This window comes from Cygnus olor, chromosome 2, assembly GCF_009769625.2.
Source record: "Cygnus olor isolate bCygOlo1 chromosome 2, bCygOlo1.pri.v2, whole genome shotgun sequence".
NCBI lineage: Eukaryota > Metazoa > Chordata > Aves > Anseriformes > Anatidae > Cygnus > Cygnus olor.
Window position 1 is genome coordinate 159685746 of NC_049170.1, and position 27997 is coordinate 159713742.

General features: G+C 51.5%; 1 protein-coding gene across 1 annotated transcript in view; it reads right to left on the minus strand.

Annotated features, from left to right (window-relative positions):
- ZC3H3 (zinc finger CCCH-type containing 3) overlaps positions 1-27997 on the minus strand; it is a 136908-nt gene that overhangs the window by 52148 nt on the left and 56763 nt on the right. The window contains 1 exon segment of the mRNA XM_040547445.1: positions 26945-27092. Coding sequence (XP_040403379.1) covers positions 26945-27092 — 148 coding nt within the window.

Consider the following 27997-nt stretch of genomic DNA (forward strand, 5'->3'; position numbering starts at 1 on the left):
TCCCTGCGAGCCACCAGGACCATCTGCAAACCACATAATTGTTCAATATTTTCTCCATCTATCTTAAAGCTTTGGGCTTCCACCGCGTGCTGTTGCCAATACTATCATCAAAGCTATCTGACTGGATTTCTTCTTCACAGTTCAACCCATGACTTAATCCTGCAATCAAAACCATCGCAGTCACTTTTACGTCTGCGTGGTGTAGAAGAAACATTTGATTATACCTGCAATGCGGGGCCGTTGGTGGTTTTTTGTTTTGTTTTGTTTTGTTTTTTTGTGGTTTCCCCATCTTCCACATGTCCTAGGTGTGAAACCTCCTCCAAGCCCTTGCTCAAGCTGGGGAAGCTCCCTCCTCAAAAAATATCACTCCAAAAGACCAGGGGACAAAAATATTATTCTTGTGTCTTCCCAAAGGGCTGTAAAACTTAGGGCCAAGCTCATGCTAAACTGATGGGGAATACTTGCAACAGTTGAGTCTTTTACAGCATTTCACCCAAAATGAAGCTAAGACTGGAGCAACCACGTTGATCCTCGTTGCAAAGACCGGACCGAGCCATGGGATGGCGAGCGACGTTTCAGAGCCAGCAGCAGAGTGTGGGCACTGGGGCAGCATTGGCAAGAGCCAACGCTTCAGGAACTAAAAGTTTTGAGGATGGAGGTGGGAGGAAACGCCAAGCCTGAAGCCTCCATCCCCAGGAGCCATCCAGTAACTGGGGAGCAGCTCCAGATAGAGATGGCGATGACAAGAACCAAGGAAGCCTTCATTCTGGGCTGGGAACAGCTGATGGGAGAAGCGAAGAAGCACCAGACGTTATCTGGGGCTCCTCACCTGTTCCCAGCATCAGTCTCTGCTTCTTTTTGCCCCATCCTTTCCTCTGAACCTCAAGCCCATCGACTCACCCTGCGGCCAGTCTGGGGACAGACCCACAGCCATGAGCAGCCAACACAAGCTCCCTCCCCACCAACCCCAACGTTACCCCAAGCGCTCAGCAGCAGCTCCCTCTGGGCTGCAAAACTCATCCAAAACCTCACATTTTGGCCAATATTTTAAATACGTCGTGTTTTCACTCCAACAAGAGCCACGCTGGTCTTCCCTCACCACCCACACAGCTTGGGAAAAGAGGCAGAAACATGCCCAACACCATAAATCCTGCTCCAAGCTGGGGATGAAAAACTGGAGCATTAGGCCTGTAAAAAAGCCTAATTAAGGCTGCAGAAGGAGATACGGTTTGGGCTCCACGTGATCCACGGGCAAGCCAGGAGCTGGCTCATGCCCTCCCTTCCCCAGGAGATCCGAGCAGGAGCAGAGAGAAGTCCTGCACTGCCCTTTCTCCGGAGCCTTGGCTGGCCACATACCGTAATCCCACTGGATTTATTCCCATTTCTCTCTCAAATGCCTTTCAGTTCCACCTTCCCTTTCATTTCTCTGCAGCTCCCAAAATAAAAAATCACAGCCAAGGCACCGCGCTTGGCATCCCCGCGGCACGCCGGGCACGCTGCCTTGGCTGCACAGCAAGGGAAAGCCAGGAGCCAGGGAAGGCGCTTAAATCACTCCAGGATCTCACAAAACACAGAGAAGATACTGTTATCGCCTTCAAGGAGCTTATCACTGTGTTAGGGACTGCTCTTCTTCCTGCCCCAAATCACTCCTGTGTGCTAAATGGCTGCTATTGTTTGCAGCCCCATTCATCCCTGCACAAAAGATAAAGAGCTTGGAGAGCGGAGGAAAGCATCTGCCTCGGTGCTGCTGTGCCTAGGGATGGACAGGGAAAGCAGGGATGGATCAGGCCCTTTCAGGGCAGTTTGACTGTGGTCAGAGAGGGTTTGAGCTGGAGTGCCGGGAGGGCAGCCTGGAGAGCATCAAATCCTCGCTGTCATAGGGCTCACACCGCGCTCCCATATTCCAGTTACCCAAAGCCTGTTCCCTTGCTCCTCTGGGCAAGCAGGGTGGTGGGATGCTCATTCAGAGGAGGTGAAGATGGGAGTCACAGCCCCAAAAAGGGCAGCATGGGTCCTCATGAGCAGGTTTGCTCCCGTGGCTTCACTGAGCTATGGGCCGGGCAGTGGGGAGCAACCGAAACCGAGAGCTCTGGGCCGGGAGCAGGTCCGTTCACGGCCATCTCCTTCTGCAAACATCCTCCTGTAAGAGCAAACTATGATCAAGGTGAAACCCGGGGCAATAAAGAGAGATTTTAACAAACACAGAACAAAGGTTTGCTGCTCAACTAACCAAGGAAACCAAACAAGAGCATCCTGCACTCTTGCCACCAACCCTAGATCTCTTTGAGACACCAGCGGGAGACTCCACAAGGGAGCACGCAAACCACAACAAAACCAACAGCTTCAAGCCACGGAGGATCATCGCCTCCTCTTTGAAAGAGGTGTAAAAATCCCAGCTTTGGTTAAATTGGCTCAAAAGCCTGTGTAGAGCAACCTCAGACAGATGACAGGGACATGGTTTAATGGTTTAGTGATAGGGACGTGGTTTAGCCATTGGTAGTAGGGTGCTGGTTGGACCAGATGAGCTTGGAGGTCTTTTCCAACCTCAATGATTCTAGGATTTGGGATCGTAGAATCATTATATGGGCCATATCTCACCGCAGGCAAAGCCTCACCCAATGTCTCACCCCCTTTTTTCAATGGAAGAGCAAAGCAAGAGCTGGTAGGCTCAGCGCTGACGTCTACCCTGAGGCTGTATCCACTTCGGGTATCGCTTATTGGTCAATAACCGCCAAAGAGCACCGGAGAGGTTAATGGCTTGAGCAGCAAAAAAACAAATTGAAAGGAGCAAATAACCTTTAATGTCCCGTGACATGTTCAGCCTCCCAACGACTGCATTTCCTCTCCAGACCCTTCATTTTCAACTATTATGCAAGACAGCGGCATGTCAACAGGCTTTCTAACGCCTCGGCAATCTCCAGGCCGTTATTCCTGCTCCCGGCGGTGTCACACACAGCCTGAACTGTGTATTTAGGCAATTTATGGTAATGTTGCAAACTGCCTTTAGGACAGGTCCATCCTCATTTATAAACACATTAAAATTCTTGGAAAACACTTCTACCCAGCAGCACGCCCCTTCCCAGTGCTGGCAGGCCAGGGGACAGGCTGGGAGGGACTCCAGATGAGTTGTTTTATACCTTTTTTAGCGTTTCCCCCATGCAAAGCAGGACACCACGCTGTATAAATCATAGAATATCCCAAGTTGGAAGTGACCCAAATGGGGGGCACTGTGTCTGCCCCCACCCCATCTCCATTCCCCCAGCGCTGGAGCTCGGCAGTCTCAAGTTGTTTTATTTTCTCTCTCTGCGGGCTGGAAGGAAAGAAGTATTCCTGCCTTAAAGAACCTGCAGCGGATGGACAGGACGGGATAGGAAGACAAGAAGAAGAAAAACCCATCGGGATGATGACGGAAGGTGGTCCAAGCATGACAACCTCCTACCCTGCAAATGCAGCAGAGCATCAGACAAGGGGATATGAAAAAAGGGGCAGCTAACGATGCCGGGAAGGGCCAAGGCACCCATGGGTGGGATGTTTCGGAAGCTGATCCAGGCACAGCATCCATCACCCAAATCCCGACCCACCACGAGCAGGGTGGCTCCGAGCTGATCCTGCAGAGCCCCCTGGTAGAGCCAGAGGGGATTACTGCAGACGGATATCGACTGAGGGCTTAATTACTCGGGGATAACAAGAGAGTTCTCCTGTTAAATTTGAAAGCGTCGCTAATGCCAAGAGTTTAATTGGCATCTCCTTTTCTAATGTAACTGGAATTGAGCGATCAGCTGCTGGTGACAGAGGGACAAGCGAAAAGCCCTCGCCTGTTACGGGTACAGACCTATTTTAAGATCAAACACATTACCGGATGCATCAAAAGCTCTGTCCCTACAACAAAGCTAAATAAGATTTCACTGAGGCACTGGGGTCATCGTGGCCTTCGCACAAGGATGAGTTTCACCCCTGGTGTGCAATCACGAGTGTCTCTGCTCCAGAACCAGCTTTTCCTTGAGATGTGAGGCATTTACGGGGCACCACGGCTCTTCCCTTCCCAACTGCAAGGACAGCAGAAGGGAGAGGATTGCCCAAGATCACTGCGGGTTCTCCGTCCACTCTGTACAAGAGTACGGACCTACATCTGAGTAAAGCAGGCCTAAAATCACTTCTGGCCTTTCTTCTAAGCCTTACAACTTGCTACACCTCCAAAGCACCTGGAACTAGCCAAAGCCACCCCGACGTCCTGGTGGCCCCTTTGTATCACACCTACCTTGTGGGAGATACAGCTCCACCCAAGAACTGGACTTGACGATCCTTGTGTGTCGCTTCCAACTCGGATATTCTATGATTCTGGTTCATTCCTTGCCACAAACCCTTCTTCTAGACCCGTGACCAGGTTTCCGTCTGGCTTTTCCTCCTGCCCTGTCCGCATCCCCATCACATCACCTCGCCCGTGTGAAGGTGCCTCGTTCCGCCAGCTAAATGCATCTTTGCAGAGCTGCCAGCAGGACAATATTACTCTCGGCAGGATGCCGCCTCTGCCTGTAATTAATGTTTCATCATCATCCCTGAAAGCAAACAGCTGCTGCGGTCTCAATCACTCATCTTCTCGTGGCACTCGCTCTCCTAAGGGCTGCCTGGCATCACAGGGCCTCTTCTCCTCCATCTTCACCCACAAATTTTGCCAGGGCCAAAAACAGCTTGGTTCACTTTACAGCCTCCTGGCCAGTGGGTCTCGGCCAAGACGCCTGCATTCAGACCGGTTGCCAAATTTTGGGTTCGTGGGGATCTGGGTACGGTGCTGCTGGCCGAGGCCACCACCGTGTCTACCCCAGTGACCCCCAGGTTGGACTTTTCTCTCCAGGTATGGATGACGGGAGGTTTTTGCTGAGTCTGCTGCTCTGCTGGCCTCATAATTTCTGAAACACCGCCCTGTTAGCACACAACTTCTGTTCCCCTTTGTCCTCCATCTCCTCGGCTGTTTCATTTCCGTGTGCTTCAGCTCTTGCACGCCTCTCCTCCGGAGCCTCCAGGTGGTTGCAAACCTCCTTCAGAAGTCCTCCTCCCGTCCAACCCCAGCCTAAAGCAGCTCTGCTTGTTCTCAGCTCACCTGAAAGCCCAACTCGAAACCTTCTTGCTTGGCTTCTCTCCAGGACAAGGTCTGATCCCGGCATCATCAAAGGATCTTCTGAAACGTTTCAAAGTTAAGAAAATTTTCCAGTAAAGTCCTAACACCGTAAAAAACTTCTCCACTGCAACAGTGGCCTGGAGAAAAGACAAAAGGACCGCTCTAGAAGATGCGATAGTCCAGATGAAGCTGTTTTCAAGGTAGGTCAACTTTCAGCCTAAAACCCCATGACAGCGTCCCGTTAAACCGCTTAAGCCAAGATTGAGAATGGAAATGCTGACAGCCCCTAATACACAGCTTTCCAACCCGCTGCTCTAATGCTGCAGCACATCAGTAATTCTGCCGGGAGGACCAGGGGACCATTGTCCCGTTAATTAGATTCCTTTTACCCCCATTAGCTCAGACGGTTGGACGAAGTTCATTAGGGTTTAATTCCGATTAGCTGAAACCGAGCTCCCAAGGCAGGCGGGTGTTAGCGGCTTCAGCGCCTGAGTCGCGATGCGTCGATGTCCCAGCCCACGTGGGATGGGACAGGAACACTTCATCCCCAAAATGACACGATGCTACCACCCTCGGAGATGCTCTAAAACGGGCCCGGAAGCTCACAGACACTCTCCTGCGGAGGCACAGAAGTGATACTTACTCATCGGCACTGCCTGCTCATCCTGCAGTGAGCAGAGCCTCCTGCACCACCTTCAAAACCCAAAACCCAAATATTTTCTGAAACACTCAGCCAGATGTGCAGCCCAACCCCAGCCGAGGCTTCCCCTCCTGCCTGCTTCCCAAAAACCCCCCAGCGTAATTGCTTTTCCCAGAGACAGCTCTTTTTGAAATGTTCTTTTTTTCTCACGCGGGAAATAATAATAATAATAACAGCAGCAGCAGCAGCAGCAAGAGCAGCTGATAGGTTTTAATTAAGGACAACTAATAACTCAGTCGGGCAGCAGGCCTCGATGGCAAGCGATGCGGCGGGGCTCGATGCGTGGAAGAGGTGAGCTGGGTTGCTGCAGGGAATTTACCCACGTGCCCACAGAGACATAAGTAGATGCAGAACTGAAAACCAAGCGTCCTGCTGCCGTGTTCGTGTCACTGCTCCACCAAACGGGCAGAGAGGAACGGATCCGGCCCCTCTTTCTGGCTCCCCTTCCCATCCACCACGAAGCGGTGCTGCCCGCAGTTCCTCTGCCCGATGGTCCCGGGTGGGACGGGGACCGCATCCCAGAGCAGGTCGCTTTGCTAGGGATAGAGAAATGCTCACACTGCATTTTAAATTCAAGCTAATTCACCTCTTAGGGCACAAAAAATATCGCCTAAGTGCCGCTCCTGTTTTCCTCCCCCGCAAGAGAATCAGGTTTGCTGCCTTCTTAGTGTCCGCAGGAATAAATCAACTCGTGTTTCTCCTCCAGGCTTACTTCTGTAAATGTAAAGCAGGCACTTGTTAGGTACCCATGTATGTAGCTGGTATTAGGGCTTTTGGGCACCTTTTAGGAGCCAAACCCCAAAAGTGGGCTCAGGAAGAAACCGGAGCAGCCCCGCCAAACTCCTGGATCTCCTACATGAAACAAGCCTGGCAGTAAATGTATGAATCCAAGTGTTGGCTCTGTCTGTGTAAGTATACACACATACATATTTTATAAATGTGTGCATGCATATTTTATATCTAAACGCACACAACTACACGGATAAAGGATTTAGATCCACTCGGAAGCGAAAGTACAAGAGGTGAAGCCTGAGAGCATCGGGTTATCGGCTGCTCGCCGGGCAGCCGCTCCGAGGAAGCCTGCCTGGGCTCCGTGGACTCTACGAGGTATAAAAATGATTCAAAGGCACCCATCAAGGGGCAGCATATTGGTTAGCAATACTAATTGCATCGCCTACATTACAAATGATATCGCTCCATTATTAAAGGGTCGGGCCGATTTTATGGGCTCACATCCCTTCAATTGGTATTTCGATCAATGGATGCATTACAAGCTTCCCCTTTAAGAGCCTAATAAACAACAAGATGGAAAATAAAAATCTCCGTAAAATGACGCTTTTAAAAATCCATTTCGAGGGGAGCTGGTGGTACTTGGCGAAGCAGGCTGCAGCCGTGGAGGGAAGGAGTTCAGGAGGAGAGGGCACGGGAATGTGCCCCGGGCTCCGGGAAGATGGGCTATGTCCTCCCCCACTGAAATTCAGCTCCCAGCGATCCTCCCAGGCTCCGAAAGGAGGCAGAAATCTCACCAGAAATCCCAACATCTGCTATTTGCTCGGACGGACCAAGCAAAGACAATTCTGAGAGCCCCCTTATCTCGGCTCGCTGTCAGCTCGCTCTCGCAGGCAGCGGTGTTGGGTTTTTTGGGGAAGTAACAAGGAAAAAGCTCCCGCACGGAGGCACGTAGCAGGACCTTGCTGACAACCCTCGGCAGCTCCGAGTGCGTGCTCGCCGCCTACAAACCCGCAGTCCCCTTAGATCAGGCCAGAAAAGTGGTACAAGCGATTCCGACTAGCAGGGAAATCGCGCGCTCGGGCGCTGGCCGCTGCAATCGAGCGATGCTTGATGGCATCACCCCAAGCGAGCCCCCCCGTTCTGCTTCGAGGAGCACTTCCAGTGGTGGTTTTTTTTTTTTTTTTTTTTTTTTTTTTCCAATTCGGAGATTTCTCTGCTAGTTAGAGCACTTAAAACAGAGGCTGCCTGCCGAAAAGGCACGGCCGTTTCATCCTCCCCGGCCGTCAGCGCGCCGCGGCTCAGCGCAGTGACAGCTCCATACGTGCCCAAGACGTCCCCATCAGCCGACACCTATTTAGGGGGTATCTAGACAAAAAGCACACGTGGTGACCACACAGGATGGGCAGGACGGGCCCTCGATACATCCCCGAGGCTTTCGTGGGACCGGCTGCTGAAGGTGTCCCTCGTGCCCAGCTCGAGAGCATCCCCTGCGCGCCTCCCACCAGCACCGAGATGCCCGGAGTTGGGGCTCGGTGGTGGGATTAGGGGGCAAAAGAAAACACTGTGCAAGAAACAAAACGATGTACACGATGATTGTGAGATTGTTTTGAAGATAAGGGCTCTGGGGGTCCGTACCCACGCAGAGCATCGGATGCAGGATGCACAGACACAGGTCATCGAGGATTTCTACAGCTCTGAGGTGCCAAAGCCGCCAGCCCCCGATTTCAGCATCCCGAAGCGATGTGTGTTCAACGTGCACGGGGAAAGCGAACAAATTCACTGCCACTCTCCCATTAAAGCTGAATTATCCTTCAGCCTCCCCCGCGCTGGACTCGTACAGAGCTGTCTCCCTCTGCTGGCATCAGACCCAGAGCGACTCAGGGCTCCAGAAGAAAAAAAAAAAATAGGGAAAAACTTCACAAATGAACCCAAATCTGGCTCAGGGGTCTGACACAACCCTGCACAGACACGTTAAGGTGGGATGTGGCTCACGGTCACTCCTGCAGCATCACCACCTGCCTCTCGACACCCTCCACTTCTGCGCAGTGGCAGAAAGGGGCAAAAAAATAATTTTCATGATGAAATCTCTCCATGCGGGGCGTGCCGGCAGCACGCAAGCAGTTCCAGACTCAGCTCCCCTGCCCTGCTTTACTGCTCCCCGTCCGCTCATCGCAAGGATGCTCGGCCACCACCCTGCTCCCAAGACCCCAAAGGTGCTTACCCAAGCTGCTTTCCCTTGATTTATGGTCGCGAAATGAAGGTACGGGTTCCCCAAATGGCCTGGGTACAAGGGCACTTTGGGACCCACCTCTGCCCAGACCTCTCCGCCTTCCCTCCTCCCAGATCTCTGCTACAACTTCACAGGGGCTCGCTGACTTTTGGGGGCTCTACTTTCATTTTTGACTCCTGGACTTACACCAGCTCACCCATTCTACAGCCCAAACACCCAAAAGGAAGGAGACGAGGGATCGACCACGGGTCACTCAGGAACCAGGGACTCATCTCCAAGGCACCACCAGGGAGGTGCAAGAAGGGGGCACGAGCTATGCTCCCTCTCACTCCCATGAAGGTGAAACTGAATATTTTTCGTTTCCTTTCCCACATCCCAGCGTTTACTTTAATTTATCCATCACGGAAAACGAACCCTGCTTAGGGAGGAGGGGGAACAGACGCTTCACCCCATGCAGCACGAAGCCCAAACCCCAAGGAAGATTTCCTCCTGTGCCATTGCAAAGCACCTCGCTGCTCCTGTCCCCAAAAATTGGCACGGCCGGACCCCAACGAGAGCCACCACGGGCGGGGAGAGGTCCAGCAGGGGCTGGGGAAGGAGGCAAAGCAGAGCCTGAAGAAGACACGGCGAGATGGCTGTAATTTATACTCTCCTGCCTATACTTTATGGCTTTCTTAATTCGGCTCCTGCTACTATTAATGTAGTTAATGTTGAGATTATATCTATTTTCTGGCGTCAGGCAGTGATTTATTCGAGCCATTTTTCCGGTGCCGGCTCCCACGCTGTTAAATCAAGCGACTTGCCAATTAAGTGCTGACTGGGGAAGTGGATGCAATCTGAACAGATATCTAACCGCAAATTAAACCGGGCCCCTCGTACGCTTCGCGGTGCGCGCGGCCAGCCCGCCCAACCTTGCTGAGCTTGGGGAAAAAGAAAAACAACCTCCAAAACAAAGGGAAAAAGCGCGAAACTTGCAAAAGAGAAGGGGGAAAAAAAAATAAAAAGAAGGAGGTTTTTCTCGGCGGGCAGGCTGCCGGCCTGGCCCCACGAGGATTGTCCCCAAGGGGCAGGGGAGGTGGCAGCGATGCTCCCGGTCGCTGTCACCGGTGCGGAGCAGCCCGGGTGGCCGGATCCTGGTTTGTCCCCAGCAAGGTCCGAGGGTGGTGGCTTGGTGCGGGGCCAGGAGGCTGTCAGCAGCCCTTTTAGCTCATGGCCCCGGCAGCAGGTGACAGCCTGCTCGGGAAGCGTTTGTCACCCACGCTTTGGGGCTCGGGCTCGAGACGAGCCCCGGCTGGTGACAACCACCAGGCAGAGGAGAGGGGTGCGGGGCGGAAAATTGGTACTGGGTGATGCCAGGATGGCTCCGAAACTCACGTTTTGGAAATTCCTTTTTTTGCAGGGCAGAGACGGGAGCTCTCTGACCCACCAGCACCTCTAGGTCTCCTGGGGCTCGCTCGAGACAAAGCCACCTTCTCGGGTGGGCCAGCAGGAAGGCGAGCCCAGGCACCCGCCTGGAACTAGTTTTCGGTGTGAAATCTTAAATATCCCATATCCCCTACCCTGTGATGTGCCACGGTCAGCAACAGCAATGCCCAGGGGGTTCGTGGGGAGACAACGGGCAGCCCAAAGGCTTGGGTGGTCCTGGGGCTGCCCAGCACCTCGGTGGGTTATGTCACCTGCCCGGGGCTTGGCAGCACGGGGACATGTCACGACAGGGTGGATATGAGCAATATCTGCCCTCTTCTTCCCCCAGATGCTGCAAGGGGAGGGAAACAAAATACCTGTTGTATATCCTCCGCTCTGGAGCATCTTCACAGGCATCCACGTGTGGTCCCAACCTTCAAGAAGGACTCAGCACGGTGCAGAGCAGCACATGCAGAGGGACACGAGGTTGCTTTTGGGTAGGTAACCTCCAGGAACCTCAAAACCCACCCCCCTGCCCTCCCGGAGAGGCGATGAGGGCTCTCCTGCTTCCTTCCTTATTATTAAAAACGGTGAGGAGCTGTTGCGATAACAGCTCGCGATAAGCGGCGAGCGGTTTTATGCTCCTTGAATACTGAGCAGCCCTTGGAAAATAAAGAAAAAATTAAAAGGGGAGGAGAAACCCAAACGTATGGGGTGCCGTAGAAATGCCACAGATCCCCATGGGAGGGCTGCACCGATGGCCAGGAGTGAAAGCAAGGGCGAGAGCCAACAGGTAAGATGCTGCCGTGCGTCAAAAGCCAGAGCAACCCCCGGGGCCGACCGGAGCGCTTCTTGCCAGCTGATGAAATTCAAGCTAAGGGAAACACCACCCGGAGCTCCCATCATAAATACTCCATCAACGAGGACAAATGACTTCGCGAGCCGGCGTCGCAATAAAAGGATCGTGTTCCTGGGTGGCACAGCCACATTAAAGGAAAATCTCCTCTCTGCTACCGAGCTTCAGGAAGCCCAAATCCCTTCCCCGGCACAAGATAAACCACACCAGGAGAACGCAAAGCAACGCGTACGTTATTTACCATCGTTGCTTTGTAATAACATCGTTGCATGTACCAACGTTGAGTCCAAAACGTTTTACAAAGCAATTGAAGATCCTAAAATGGCTCAAGCCATTGCAACGAGGTCTGGGGAGGTCAGTACCCCATTTCCATCGGTCTCTGGCAGAAGCTGCCTGCCCGGCTCCAAAAATGCAGAGCATGCCACGTGCTGCGACACCGAAGAGACATTATACACAAATATCATTATACGTAAATAAATTCTTCAAATATTGGCAAAAATACTTTAAGCAGGGCTCCAGAAACCCCTTTTCAAACCGATCTTTTTATCACTGTTATTAAAATACCATACTTTCATCTCCAGCGCGTTCCCAAAAACCCGACAAGCCTCTAAGGGACTCCTGCAAGAAAAAATGATGAACTGCCCAGGTTTTGCAGGAACAAACCCACAAACACAAAGGCATTCTGGCAAAGCCATTCGCGGTCATCTTCACTGCAAGGGACTCAATCACACTGCACCAAATGGGTAAGATCAGCTCCTGAACACTGCGGGAGGTCGGGCTGGCAAGGCTGAAATACGCACGTAGTCTACAACCATATCGATTAGTGCAAAGGGAGTTTACTGCTACCCTTGAAAGTGGCCTAAGAACGGTGTTTAAAGCAGTGTTTAATTATCTAAGCTGGCTGCACGCACAGCAGCGAAGTCTTAGTTCAGTCTTCTCCCATGTGAAGGCTCTTTTTGGCCATGTTTTTCGACTTTTGGGCTCATTTTGGGGGGAGGCCACTGAGGTTAAGTGCTGCGCAAAGCACTAAGCGAGGAACGTCTCGGCCCGAGAAATACAACCTGGGCCAAACGCTCTCTTCCCCTGCCGATGTGTTTTAAATTATTAGCATTGATCCAATTAACGCAGCTCTGGCTAACCCGGATGATTTCCGAGCCTCCTCCCGGCCGTCACACGGCTTCAGCTGAATTTGGAAGGAGCCAAGAGCTTGAGACCGATATCAGTGGTCCCTTCTTCTTCTCTTCAAGGCACTTGGCAACAAAGTCGCGGTTCCTTCCTCACCTCTCAGCTCTCCTGCCACGCTGGTTAACCCCAAAAATCGAGCGTTCAGCCACTGGATGTGGGGATGCTTAGGTATGAAATGTTTGGTTTCTTTCCGACTCACCAGAGCCTCCAGAAGACATACACAGATCTAAAACTCTTCCTAGGTGCAGCATCCCCGCCGCGATACCCTGAACCCATCCTTGCCCTCCTTCCACGGTGGCTCCAGGATGGAAAAACGGGAGGAGAAGCAGGCTCTGGTTGCCCCCAGGGCCACCCTGGGCTCCATTCTTCCAGTGGGGAGACACCAACTCTGGGTGGGAAGAGCCCCCAGCCCGCAGCCGGGTGGCACTGAAGAAATTTTCCAAAGGTTTCTGTCTTAGCTCTGTCTTTCCAAAGGCTTTTCTATTTAATCTGGTCCCCACTGGGACACGCTTCGTGCCCCCTGAAGCATCCCTTGGAGGGTTCACGCAATGCCTCACCATGAGCATACGGATTGCCCATAGGTTGTCGGCATCAAGCAGCCTCTCCGCAGTTAACGATGCCCTTGCACGAGCTCTAATCATGCTTCGTTCCCCCAAAATTCCTTTTTTGTCCCTCAAAATGTGTGCAAAGGGCTCCTCTGAGTTCACAAAGCGCCCAGAGACCCGACGGTGGGAGCACCTGGGATGCGGGGCTTTGAACCAGGCTCAGGGCATCCCGGCTCTCGGCCAGGGGCTCCGCCGAGGCTGAGGAATCGGAGAAAGAGCCCTCCACATCTCAAAACACAAACTGCAGAAGCCTTTGAAAGCGGCTCCAAATTAAGAGCTGCACCGAGGCTGTCAAGCCCCCGCTAGCTGAGTCTCCAGCACCTTGCGTGCAAAAAGGGAGCTTAGCCCATTTATTAGAGTGATGAAAGCAAAGGGATCTAAAAATTGCACTCCTTCGTTAATGAGCAGCCGAAGGGATCGGTAAGCATAATTTCAGAGGCTAGTAATATTTTATATAATCGCCGAGTGGTTTAAATTGAAAACCCCCAACTGAATCAATATTTACTGCATTGAAACGAAATGAATAGTAATAAGTCACTAAGCTCCCTGTCCTGTTTCATAAAATAAAAAATTATAAAAATGAGCACAGGCGCAGAGAGACTATCGCATTAACTTTTACGGCACTCGGGGAGTCATAACCGACTCTTCTCATCAAATAAAATTTTAAAAAACCTGCCGGAGGAAGCCTGGCTTCAGCATCGCCGACAGAAAAAGGCAAGCGGGAGGCGGGAGGCACGGGCAGGCGGTGCTGGCTCCCCCAGTCCCTTTCCAAGCAGAATTTCATCACAAATTTCACATCGATGCAAAGGGTCTGGACAAACCCCAGCACCCAGACCCCATCCACCAGTGCCTTTGGGGCAGCGTGATGCCACGCTCCGGTCCCAGACTTGCCAAAAAGCTTTGCAGAATAGCTTGAGGCTTCCCAAAAAACCTTTGCAGGATAGATTGAGGCTTCCCAGGCAGGGCGGCTCACCTCCATCACTCGGGGCTGGAGGTCTGAAAGCTGGGGGAAGCATTTCCCAAAGCCCCCGCTTCTCGGAGGGGCGTTTGCAAGCCGGGCAGCGCGATCCGTTTCTTCTAGCAGCCCTGGCAATTCACTCGGGTGTAATTATGAGAGGTGTAATTCAAACAAAACACCTACAGCACCTTGGTCCACGTACAAGAGATACATTTCTGCACCAAGACGGGGAGAAAAGCACGCACCCCTTGTAGGTGTTGGAGAACCAACCTCCCCAAGGACACATCAGGGACCGATGCCACCGATTGAGGACACCGAGAGCTTCCCCCAACACCATCAGTCAACATCTCCTCTTCCAAGAACTGCTCAAAGCCATTTGGGTGTTCTTCATCACATAGAAGGAATGACCCAACGCAGGAGCATTGCCTCCTACCACGGTGCTGAAGCACACGGGAGGCAGCCTGGATGCGCACCCGTCTTCACATTTCACCTTTTCGAGCTCTTTCTTTACCCCTCGTGTTTCTGCTCTGTTTCCGAAGCTGCTTGCCTGGATTCCCAATCTTCTTGTCCATGTTTAAAAACAAGATGTGAGTCTTGCAAATATTAACAAAGCCAGCAGATGGTAATTAAGAGAAATTCGAAAAATACAAACTAAGTTTTTTAGCTCACGCCGCCAAAGCCAGCGCCCGTCCCATGCACACTTTGACAGCAATAGGGGAAAAAATAAATTATAAATAAATAAATAACACCTCTTATTGCTTGGGACCTCGGTGCTGGAGCTTCCCAGCACCGTCCCACCTCTCCCACCACCCTGAACGTGTGCCCACCATCACCCCATGGTGGTGCTGAGCCGTTAACCCAATAAACAATTAGGAAATCCAGATTTGTTGGGAGTGGGATGGATTAAAGCCACAGGAAATTATTTGTAATCAAAACATACTCCGGGCTCCGAAAACCGCTGATGCCTCTGGACAGGTGGCCACGGCACTCGTGCCAAGTTCGGGAACCCCCCCCGGCCCCTTTTTCTTCCCATTTTCCCAGTGTTAACAGCTGTGACCTCTCAGACCTCCCCCTGTCCTTCTGCAAATCCTTCTTCCAGGCGGGTCCGGCAGGCAGAGCCAGCCACAGATGCTGGTGCGGGTCCCCAGCTTCTCGGGGAGCTCGGCTGTTCCCTTACAAAACCGGGGACGTGCCAAGGATCCCAGCCCCGCGCTCGGTGCTGGGATGCAGGGATCTAGGGGCGAGGTGGTTAAACAGGCAGATAAATCCCGACATTAAACAAAACTGGGGTTATTTCCAGCAGCTACAGAAAGAATTTCATAGGGAAGGTGTTAGGGTAGAGGCATCCAACACCTCCTGCAAGTCCATGCACTGCTTTTTCTCAGTACAGATCATCCGATATGGAAAACACAAATGCTGTACCCAAAAAAAACCAAACGCTCTGCCCCATTTCCACCGCGTGGTGGATGGATACTGAGTGATGCCGCGTGCCCGTCGGTGCCTTCCCAGTAAGGCCGCGCTGCTTCATGGAGAGCCTTACTGGTCAAACTGGGAGCTGGACGTGCTCCTACCCTGCGCTCAGCCCCACGGGGAGCGCTGCCCAGGATGAGACCCACGGGGAACATCCCAGCCGGCAGCCGAGGAGGGTTTGCACCTCGCAAATGCCTCAAGATGAAAAAACTAAGTTATTTTTCTAGGTATCCGCCAAATCCTCGCATCCAAACAGCAACACGTGAAAGCCCAGCATCAAAAGGGGATTTGATAAGCAGGGGCCGCATCCTGCAGCCCACCTGAACGCAGGTGGGAAGAGGTCTGGGGTCCTGGGTCCCCTCCACCGCTCTGCTCCTCACTTCCATATCCTACAAAACCATTTGAACCCTCACTTCTCACCTCGGGGCTGCAAGAAGTCCCCACGCAAGGGACTTGTGATTAACGTGGCTGCAGAAAGAGAAGCTCCGGGGGTCCTTGCAGCCCGGGGCTTTCCAGCACAGCCTTTTCCAGCCCTGCAGCATCGGCTCGGGGGCACGGCACGGCGCATCCCTCGGCGGTCACCGACCCACGAGCGGCTTTCCAGCCCCGTTGGGGAGCGCATTTATTTCTCACGCCGGGACGAAGCAGATGGAGCCATCCTTCGGCCCGAAAGAGAGCTCGACGTCTGCTCAGCCTGGAAAGAATTAATCAGCCACAAACGAAGCTCGAGCGCCTGCCAAGCGAAGCGACCTCTGTGCCCCCGCAAAACCACTTCGCCCTCTCCTTTCCCCGGGTCCCGAGGCGGGCGCGGGCGCGCGGCGCGGGGCAGCCCAGCTGCCGGCAGCATTTGGCCGCGGCTCAGCGCAGGAGCTAACGAGAAGCGATCGGGGTCAGAGCTGCGGAGCACGGAGCTGCCACTCAGCACAACCCGGAGCTCTTCTGCTTTCTGCCTGCGGGGTTTGGTTTTTTTTGTTTCCATCCCAACTTTCGCGGCAGCGCTCGGCACGGCGAAAACTTCTCGCGGCGAGCTAAGGGGCTGGAGGAGTTACAGGTTTGTAGCAAAAACCGTTTGGGGAAAAGGGAAAGAAAAAAAAAAAAAGCCCTGCCATTCCTAATCTCCTAGGAGGGCAGAAATTTAGAAATTAAATCCACCGCTTGTGCAGCTGTCACTGGCAGGTGAAAAAGCAGTGACACTTGAAAATGCCCAGCGCCAGAAAAAATATCCTCCAACTGCTCCGCCGTTAGGTGGGATTTACCAGCCCGGGAAAAACCGCTTCCAGAGGTTAAGAACTGCTTCAAAATGAGCTGCAAATACCGAGCGTGTGCAATTTTGCAAACTATATCCCCAAGCAGATTTCATCTTCCCAGGACTGCTTGCTTGCTGCTGAAGCCTGGGCTAAAAAGGGTGAACGCTGTAAAAAGGCTCCTATCGTGTAAGAATTTATTTCTTTTTTTTTTTAAGAGGCGCAGCTGGCAGCTGGGGATTTGGATGGACGAAAGGAACAGCGATATCAGGAACCTCACGGCCCCATGAGATATTTTATCCCGGAGTGTCCAGGAAAAAAACAGATGCCCCAGGGCCAAAGAGGTTTGGAGACCTGCTCCACTCCCCAGGGTCACCACGCTCGGTCCCGGTGTGACAAACAAAGAGCAATGGCAAGCCCCAGCCTCCTGAATGCCACACGCGCCATCACTTTTAGGGTGCTCCAGAGGCAACCCAAAGGACCCTGCCCTGCAGAGGAAGAGCAAACCTTCCCGAAAGCCACCAGAGAGGAAGATGCGGGTGCCCGCCCATCTCAGGGTCCCAGCACCTGGAAACGGGCTCCCGAAATCGGATGATCCGGCCCCGATCCGAAACTGCTGACCCACAGCTCAAAATCCTCCACTTTTAATCCGCGTAAACCTCCTTGTTCGGGATATCCTGCTTTTCTCCGATAGCTGAAAGCTGCCTGAAAGCAAGGAGAGGCGATGACAAAAGAGAAGGAAGAAATCCTGCCTAATGAATCACCACTCATCAGCAAATCCTCCGGCAACCGTGCGTGCGCTCTCTGCCCGTTATAAACCCTAAGGAAAACATTTCAGCTTAATACCCAACGGGGTGGGAGACGCTGTGGATGAGCAGGGACCCGTTAAGAAGCAGCACGACCCCTTGTGAACACGCCTGCAGCGTTACACGACGGAGGCGATGCCCTCTGCAGCGCTTCCAGCCCCTGGGGCATCTTTCCACTCGGTGAAAAGAGCTGGGAAAGGTTGTGCCGTGCCTCCAAGCAAGCACCCATTGCTCTGGAAGATGGTTTGAAAGCCCTAAAAACCCTGATTATTCCCATGTGGCTCCCCAGAAGGAGCCCTGCTTGCAGCCTTAGTGAGATTCGGAGTATTTCGCTCTTTTTTAGCTTGGTTTTCCATTGGGTTCATCCTTTTCTACATGACTTTTGGGTCAAAATAGCATCACACGTGCGGTATGGCTTTGGGTTTGGGCAGACCGATGTCCCGGTCAAGTCTGTTCCACCCCAGGCACTGGGATTTGGGTGAACACGTGCAGCTGAAGCCACTTGAGAGGTGGGTGCACAGCCCTGGGGACCTGTTCTCCTCCTCTCTGCCTCCTTGGAGAGCCAACATCCACACCGCAAACGCACTTCATTTCAGCAAAACCTTTTGCTTTGTGTCACTCGGGATGTCTCAGGGCTTGAGAGCATCTTTGGGGGTCAGTTCCAGCCATGAGGGGCTGAGCCTGAGCTTCCAGACTTGCCCTGTGAAGGACCCCAGAGCAACCGCGATGCTCCGTGCACGCACCCGACCTCCAAGCGCCGTCCTGAGCCAGCCTAAAATCCTGCTGGGGATGCCACCAGGGACAGCACCGAGGCTGCAGACTGCTATAGAACAGCACAAACTCTGCTTTTGGGGGGAAAAAAGAAAAGGAAGAAGGAAGACACGTTACCCTTTTACACGTAACCCATGGTCCGGAGTGGCTGTGCATCCGTACGAGTCCCCTGCAGCTGAACCACGGCTTTCTGCACCTCCATCCCTACACCCAGAGAGCAAGAGGTATTCTGGGCTCCGGATCTGTGGCCACATTTAAGCAGTCAAAGAAGAAGCCTGGTCATCTCGAGGTGCGTTAAACCCACAGGATTTTATAGCTTTTAGGAAAAAAGTTATTTTCGGTACCTGTGCAGGAAACGCAAGGCGCTTCCCCTAAATAACACGGCGCGAGGGCTTCCAGCTGTACCCCGCTAGCTCAGAGAGGGAGGAAAATAAGCAGAAATTCTCCAGTTTTGGAGTCAAACAAGTCCTGCACCTCCTTTCTGTTCTCAAAATAAACCGCTGCATGCGATGAATCCACAAGATCTCCCCAAAAGATCAGGTCCCGGTTTTGGGATTTGCAGGCTGAGCAGGGAAGGATGTGCCCGGCGCAGGGCAGCTGGAGATCTCCTTTCTGCCTGTACCAGGCCCTGGGAGGATCTGCAAAAGGGGCTGATCCAAGATTAACACAATCCCGAGTAAATAACCCATAATTGCCTCCCCAGGTTGGGAAGTGACACTTTTATTTTTAATAGAATCAATTCCAAACTCCCCTAACTCCATTAAGCAAAATTAAAAAAAGAAAATCCCATTATTCTTAAGCATTTCCATATGCATTTAAAGCTGATCGTTAACCTCTGAGTCCCGCTTTTATTTTGTTTTCATTAGTTCCTCCGAAGTAGAGCTCAATTACTGCAGCCGTCCCTTCGAGGAGGAGAGCGCCGCCACCGGCGGGCACCAGCACCAAGCGCTCTGAAACGCGGGGAGGGGAAGCAGGGGGAGATGCTCGACCCCACAGGGGCACGGGGTGTTCCTGCAGGACCTGGGGAGGTTCATCCAGGTGGAGGACAGGGCATGGGGACACAGAGGACGGGGCACGGGGACACGGAGGACGAAGCAGGGACGGTGCCCGGGAGCGGCGCCGCCGCAGAGCCGCGCGGCTCGGAGCCAGCGCGGGATGCTTGGCTGGGAAATCAGGGCGAGATGATCAGGCCCAGATGTCAGCTCTGTTTAGGGAGAGGGAAATAGAAGGAAAAAAAATAAAAAGGGAAAAAAAAGAGATTGAACGTTATAAAGCGTCTTTCTTTCTGCAAGGGGGGAGCGGGGAGAGCATGAAAGATTAATCCTGAGCTTTGCTGAGAAGAGGCGACATTGTTTTTTAAAGCCTCTAACTAGTCCCCAACAGAAACTGGATTACGTTAGGCCAGATGTCAGGACTTCTCCGAAACAATGCAGGGTTGTGTATCTCATACCATCCTCATTAAAAAGATTAAAAGAACTTCCCATAGAAAAAAAACACTTTTTCAGACGGAAGCCCCGGTTTCCTCCTGCCTGTAACGTCTCCAATCCGGGCAGATGAATTTCACTGTAATGAGATGTCAGTCTGGAGAATGGTTTAACATCCCTTCAAAAAAAATCTTATCCCTAAACCTCGTAAAACCACGTCGAGATTATTAAAAGAAAATTTACCACACAGACAAAAAATAAAATAAAATAAAATAAAACAAAATAGAAGCCGCCAATTCGCAGAATCCATGACACGGCCGTTTTTAAATGTGATGGAAAAGGCTTTCCAAGTTATCTGCTTAAACGCAGGCTTTCTGTTTACTTCTCACTTTCATGTCAAATGAATTTGGGGAGAAAAAAATTGACAGGAGCTTTAAGGACATTAGTCACATTTCGACTCCTTTTCAGCTTAACGCAGCGGAAGCCGGGGAGGACCGGAGCGAGACCGCTCGTCTTGATAAAAGGAAATTAACCCCGGTGCCACGGCCTCTGGCCGTCGGGTTATGACGTCCCTGGCCCTTCATGGCCGGACATCCACGAGTGATCGGCACCTCGGAGGCAAAAAAAAATCCCATCGGAGCATCCCCTGACGAGGCATCGAGATAAAAACCTCGGCGCCCCCCAGGTCGCTAAAGCAAGGGGATAAAATACACGGAGCGAGGAGCAAAGGCAGCCTTTGCTGAGATCAAGATAAAAACCCAACAATCCCTGTCTCCTCGCAATATATGGTGGCTTCGATTAGAGCCTGTCCCCTGCAGCACTCAGCAATTAGCAGCGGCAGCCGCCGACGTTAACACTTTTCTCCGGATTCTCTGCGACTTTTGCCGTGACGTCCCGGCCCCGCAGAAATACGGCTTTGCTCTCTCCCCGTGCATTACAGCCCCGAACAGGGCTTGCAGCAGCTCTAAGCACACCCCAAGGCTCATTAACACGTCGTGATTTAATGAGCCTTCCTCCTGGCACACTGCGCCAGCATCTCCGGACTGTCCCGGAGACGCCCGGAGCCTGGCACCGCGCGCGTTTTGGTGGAGAAACCCAAGGAAAACGCTCAGCCGTTCCCCATCTCCCATCCCCGCACGGCTGGGATGGAGATGTCAAGGTTTGCCCAGCACAAGGGTGTCAAAGAAAAGAGGGGAAGCCCTAAAAGACGTCGATTTATCTGCCAGGCTGAGCCCTGTGCAGCTCTCCAAAAAAAAAGTGCGCTGACTTCTCCTGGAGGTGCATCGGAGCGAGCACCCAAGGGCAGCTCCTGCTTAGCAACACGGAGAAATAATTACGTGTAATTTATTTGCCTCTGGCTTCTCCGGGCTGTTTTTGAGACGGTGGGGTTGGGAATGGAGAGAGCGGGATCCAAGGGAAGCTGCCTCTGCCTGTCCCAGCCCTGCGCACCTGGGGCGTCCACACCTCCTGCTATGAAACGCAATTGGTTTTCAGGAAAACCTGTATAAAAACCCAAATGTCCAAGACAAAATCCCAAGATTCAAAGACCAAGACCGTGCTTGCAAATGGCTTCTCCACCCCGTAATACCGCGTCGCTGCTGGATTTTGCATTCTCATGGTTGGATCAGGAGTAGCGTTTTTACCAAGTCCTCTCCAACCAAGCCATCAGTTCAGGAACCCTCTGGTTTCTACACCCACCACCTCCCGGTGCTTTTCAAGAAGAGCTGCGAATCCCTCGAATTGAAGCAGCAGAATGAGCCAGGAGAGGTGTCTCCGTACATAATTAACGTAATTATAGGTAGACTCTGCTCTCAAAGCCTTAAATCTTAAAATCCTGCAAAGTGAACGCCGTGAGGTGGTGACCTCCAAAGGAGGTTGGGCTCTTTACCCAGCAAGAACCCAGCAGGCAAAGCATAGACGAGGCCCATGTCTCCCACTCACTCGCCCGTCCTTCAGCAAGGCACCACACATAGGGGATAGCACCCCAAAAGAGGGCTCAGCACCGCAACATGGGACTGGGGGAGAAGGTGATGACGTTGCACGAGAGAGGAGGAAGGAACAGTGGCCTCCACATACCCTGACTTGATAAATTTGCTGGTCAGCAGAAGCTGGAGAGGCAATATTGGATCAACCGGACAATGAGTTGGGTTGAGCAACTGGTGGTGGATATCCAAACATCTTGGGGAAGAGAGCAAAAGAAGTCAGAAACCCAAAACTTGCCCACCACGAAAGAAAGGAAGGGATGAGACGGGGAGGTTGGCTCACCCGTGCCACCTGGAGCACGGCATCCCAACCTCCTGAAAGGCCAGGGACTGGCAGATATAGGGCAGGTTTTCCTCCTCTCTGACCATATCTCCACCCGCAGCCACACTACCCACCCCGTGACGGCAGGGCAGAAATCAAAAAAATCAAAATCAACTCAAAAGGCATCACCATGGAAGCAGCACTGGTACCCAGTGCAGAGGCTGAGCACCCATTTCGCAGCTCTAACCACCTGCTGAAAGGTAAAACCCCAAAAGTTGCACGTGGTGAGGGCACGACTCGAGCCAAGGAGGCTCCTGTTCCAACCTGCTCCTTCCACATCACTTCAGGCCAAGGAACAGAAAGAAAAGAAGAAAACAAAACCAAAATACACAAGCTTATCCTCTGCTGACGAGCCTTTTCTACTGAGCAGGCACTTTCCCTGACAAACGTTTTATTACCTTGTTCTTTACTTATTTATAACGCTGGAGGGTGAAGTTTGTCCCTCAAGAGGAGCTGCAAAGTTTTCTGAAGGAAATATCTGAGCTTTCCCACCAGTGCCAGACAATATTTGCAGACAGGTTACTTTTCTTTTAAACACATGCATCATTATTTTCAAAGAAAACTGTTCAAAGTGGGTCAGCGCTTAAGTTGCCCGTAACTAGGATCTCTAAACACAACATCAGCCCATCTGCTCCCAAAAAATTATCTTAAATCTGGTTTGTCTCTCCGTAAATGAGTGAGTTGGGGTCTCCTTCTCCTGGTCAATGCTCTTGGGACAGTTCCTGGCCGAGCACACCACGTAGAACCAGGCTCGTCATCCCCTAGATGGGAATACAGGCATTTCCTACTGCTACCTTGGGTTGTTTGCTCAAGGATTTTGGCTTTCTCTAGCTGGCAAGACGACCGTCGCTTCCGTGGAGCAAGTGGATTTGCAGAGGAATATCTCCAACAGCCAGGAGCATCCTCCTGCCGTCATCTTCATCCTCCAGCTCCAACCAAAATGCACCAGGGTGCAGCAGCCGGCCATGAGGAAAGACACCCTACCTTCTCCTCTAGCAGTTTCCCCAATCCTACAGCACCCTCAAGGCCACGAGGCCTCTGGTTATCTCCCACCTGGACACCCCACCTGGGCAAAGCAGGCACAGTTTCGGCCCCGTGAGCCACGGAAGATGCCAGGAGCAGCATCTCGTCCAAGGAAGACACCGTAGAAGGGCTGAAGACGTTTCCAGGACCTGTGAACGCCACCGTCACTCATCCATCCCGATTCCTCCGTGTCAAGCAGCTCGACCCCCTCCTGGCCATGGAGATGTCCCTGCATGAGTTCCAAGCGATGGCCGATCGCCACGTCAATAGGAGAAAACGAAATTTAAGGCAAGCAAATCAGAGCCCTCCCGCGCTGCACTTCTGCAAAGCGCGGAGAGATAAGGGGGAGGAGTGAAAAGGAGGATCAATAAATCTTCACCTCATTCACAATGATCTGGAGCTCTTATTAAGTAAATTAATTTAAGTTAATTTAACTCGATCATGACTCCCGATCACAGTGATTTAGTGAGGGGGAAATTGCATTAGGAAAGGCCACACTCACTAGATAGAAAAAGGGAAGAAAATTAGATCCACTTAGCAATGTGAATTAATATGGAAATAGCAGGTGTAAATTTAACCTTATCAAGAGAGCGAAAATTATCTTCATAAATTTGGAGAAATAGCCCCCAAGTTGCTTATAAATCTATTTAAAACAAAAATATTACTAAAAGTGGAGTAAAATTAATTTAAAATATACTCCCGTCTATCGCCTCCAGAAAAGTCAGCAGCGGGGCCAAGTTTAAGGCGACCCAGAGGTAAGGGGAGAAAGCAGCTCATCCCCAAGGGATCCACAGTGACTCTCCCCACACATCCATCTTCTCCTTTACCTGATAATTTGGGGCTTGTTGGCAAGCGGGGCACTGCCCCAGATGCTCCAGCAAAGGTTTTCTGGCTACGTACCCAAAAAGAGGAAGGAAATCTCCAAGACGCGGTTCACGAGATGGACAGAAACACGGTTTGCTACCTGAAGTCTATAAAGTATTAAATCAGAAAAGGTCACCGGCCACGTAAGACCCCTGCATGTTGCTTTCGGAGCCCCAAAAACATGGGATTCACAGCAGGAATCTCCCCATAGCCTCAGCTAGAAACGAGCTCGGGAGCAGCGCTCGAGCACGGCACCACCAGGCCTTTAATGCCGTGCTCCTGGCTTCAGGCCAGAAGGGCATTAAAACGAAAAAAAAAAAAAAAAGTTGGCTGCTTGATCCGACACGCACCGAAACATGAAACGGGAGAGGTGACAAAGTCCGGGCTGCAAAACAGCCTGGGGAGAGCTGCACGGTCCCCAGGGGGACGACGTGCGGGGATGCCCCGTGTTTCCTCCCCGTCCTGGTTTAACAAAACCATCGCTTTTTTTTTTTTGGTAATAGCACAGCAAAGCGGCTGGAAAAGCAGCTCCCAGCCCCCTGGATCGTTCCCTTGCTACTTGTCCAAAGGGATGCTACGAGCACAAGGGAAAAAAAAAAAACACAAAAAAGTAGAGGAGAAGCATTTGCCATGTGCTTCCCCCCGCCAGGCGGGATGATGGATCGCACACACCGAAGGTACTAGGGAGACAGAGCAGGAGATTTATGGCTTCTTGAAAATATAATTGTTTTTAATTTGCTGATGGCATTTTATCAAGATTTGTCTGAAACAGCCGTAAGATCCAAAGCACGTTATTTAATGAAGTCGAAGACTAATACGGATAAAATTATCCTCCAAGTGGGAGCTCGCGGCCGATTGCAGCAGAACGACCGGGTTCCTCCTCTGCAAAGCGACGGCCTCGCAGCAAATGGGGCCAGACCCCAAAACCCCTGCTCCAAGCCCCCTCCCCTCCTACTGCCCCCAGCGTAATTATCTCACCATCATTAAACACATCCACGATGCAGTGAGGTTCACCTCGTCATGGGGGAGAAGAGGATACGATACCAAGACGACCCTCTGCGTGCCGATGCCCAGATGGGTTTTGGAGTCAGGCTCATGCATTGGAGGGTAAAGGTTTGGGCAATTTCACAATACGAGACCACGATACTCTACAGAAAGCCCCCCACATTACAAAACCTCATCTTCCACTGGCTGTGAGTGATTGCAGAACTTAATCAGCACATCCCAGACACAAATTACCCTCCCAGCAATAAAATGGGGCAATGCCAGGGTGGGATGAGCCCAGCCTGGCTCACGTTTCTCTCTCCGGACCCCAGTTAGGGGCACATTACCTACAGAGAGACCCTAAAGCAGAAGTTTGGCCCGGATCCCTCGCAGAAAGGTTCACAGAGGTGGGAACTAGAAATAAAAATCCATCTTCTGCCAGCGCTTGCCAGGAGCGCGGGGATGGAGGAGAGCGGTGATTTTACTGCGACTGTACCGCGAGCAGCTCTTTGCACCAAATTTCCCCTTCTCGGACTTAAATAAAGAAGCAAGATTTGCTCAAAGTGGCTGGTTCAGGGCGAAAAAAGCAGCCACTTCCCAGGCAAACTGAGGCAGAGATGGGAAGGGCAAGACTGCAGGAGGAAACGGGAGATTACATAGTGGAGAAACAAATCCTCACCTGCACACAAAGCAGCCAGGTACTGTAATTATCAGCAGCAAACTACGAGCCTCAGAGATTAGCATTGCAGTTTTTACCATAATAAAATTCACAGAACAAAAGACATACGTTAAACAATAATAAATAATAATATTTTTAAGGAGTTTCTATTTAGCCCAAAGAAGAAACGCACCAATGACCTATTTGATGGTCTGGCTTTTCTATCACTGCCTGACAGCGGCAAGCAAGCGAGGAATTTATCTGTCAGGTAACAAGCACACACGTCTGCTAGCTCGATTCAACACAAATACAAGATGAGGGAGCAGGAAGAAGAGCACGTGGTTTGCCTGGGGAAAGGACAACGCAAGGATTTGCCCCCAGGGACCTGAAAAAGAAGGTGGCACTTAGAAGCAGAGCAGGAACTGTACCAAAAGAGGCAAAGGAGACGCTCTTGGAGGGGAGTAAGAGGAGACGTGTCGATCCCAGGACTGCAAAAAAGGGACTGGATGTGCAGGTATGAGTAGAAGGTAAAGAAAGAGGAGGAGGAGGTGGTGCAGGTAAGACTGAATGCAGAAAATTTGGGTAGAAGTCCCAGATTAGTCCCAACCAAACCCATGTTTTCCCCAGGAGAAGAAGCACTTTGAAACGGAGGTCAGTATAGTACAGAGCAGACCAGGAGCTTCCGAACTACAAGCTTTTGAAAGACCAAGAAAAAATATTAAATTTAATTTTAGATTTTTTTTTTTAAATAGTTTGAAAATAAACACGTCTTTTTTTTAAACCTCCCTCTTTTCCTGGAACTTTGCCTCGCCACCCTTGAGTCTCTCAAAACCAACCTTCCCCTCCGATACGAACGTTTGTCAAAGTCTATGCCAACTCTAACTAGAGCAGGGGAAAAATCAGGCAAAGCTAGGCTTTAAAAACAATCCCCACAATCTTTTGACTCTCCACAGCAGCCAGCACTCACCAGAAGAGCAGTCAGCCCCTGGAACATGGCGTGAAGACAAAGGAAATCACTTTTAGAGGAAACCACCCTGATGCCAAGCCATGTAGGTGTGCCAATGGAAGGGGACAAGCCACCGTGTCCCCCAGCTCCTTGGGTCTACCCAAGGCATGAATAACAGAACGGGCAGAGCAGAGCAGGCTCTCTTGCCCCAAAATATTGCCCCTGACAAAGGGAAACCTGCATTTCAGGAGGAGGAGGAGGAGGAGGAGGAGGAGGAGGAGAACCCGTTCTCCTCTCAGGAGCAGCCACAACTGACCGTGTCCCATTAGCAGGACGTGTCTCTCTCCAAACATGCAGTAAGTCTACTTAGGTCTGATATTGAGAGCTGTGTGCGTTTACTCATCATCCTTACAGCTTATTTAACCACAATGAATTCAAAGAGGGAACGGATATGAAGGAGCAGGCTGTGGGAAGCCGTTTGCCACCAGCCCGGCTCAGGCTAACATGATTACTAACATGATTTTACACTTTAAGTCAATAAACTCTGCGTGGAAGCGGCTAAACAAATGGAGAAATTAAGTGATTCTTGCAAATAATGTGCAGCAGTAGTGGCATGGAGCGCTCACGGCTCACAGCTCCTGCATCCGAGGGGTGGCAGGATTACCTGGATGTCCCGAGACGCCTGGTCTTCCAGCTGGGAACAGGGCTGCTGAAGGACGAGGAGGGGAAGACCACGTTCTTCTTCACTATCCTGTAGCGCGTCTTTATCACCTTGTTGGCCGGGGGGCTCCTTGCAAAGAGCAAGCTGGCACCTGAGGGAAAGAGAAAGGGAAAAAACGGGCTGAAATTCCCAGAAATTCACAGATGACGTCTCCCTTCGGAGCAAATTTCTGCACCGAAACCATCCCCATTTTGAGAACGTTTTGCGGGACGATCTACACACCAGCTTATCCCGCTGAACGTTTCGCGCCATCACCGGTTGTGTGTCTGACTGGTTTTCTCCGCGTGGTGGCTGGGAATTTTTTTTTTTTGCAGCTTTAAGGAAGGCATCTAATTGCCTGACTTTTATAACATACAGCCATAACTGCCCGGATAATTAAAGCTGACACTACATGCTGAGACTAAGTCTTCTGGTTTTAGAACTGATTTAAAGGGCTGGCTGTTTTTCTTGGAGATGCTCTCGTTAAAATTATTGCAGGGTTGAGAGGGGAAAAGCAGAAGCATTATTTTCCCTGAAAACGTTGTACCCATCCCCATGGCTGCCTTGGAGAAGAGCGGAGTCTCCTGGATAACCCGGTCCTCGCCGGGATGGTTAGATGAAGAAACAAAAAAAGAAAGGAAAAGGCATTTTGAAGTGGCTCTTGGCCCCCGGAGCAATCTGCAACTCCCCAGATTAACACGGAGAATTATATTTTTATATACATATATATATATTTTATATTTATAATTATACATTATATTGACAAAGCACCGGGATTTTTCATACCACGGCCAAGTGGCAGCCAGACACTGCCGGCTCCTCTCCCCTCGCTCTTGCTGCTCGCACAGATTTGCTTTCACATCCACAGCCAGGCACTAAAAATGTTAACAGCCCAAAAAGCCAGGAAGTCAGCAGCAGTGCCTTAAGGAGCTTCTGATGGTTTGGGTTAAAAATTAAACGAGGTGTATTCAATAAAGACTCCCCGGGATTAGGAAAGGAGGATGACAAATTCCTTTT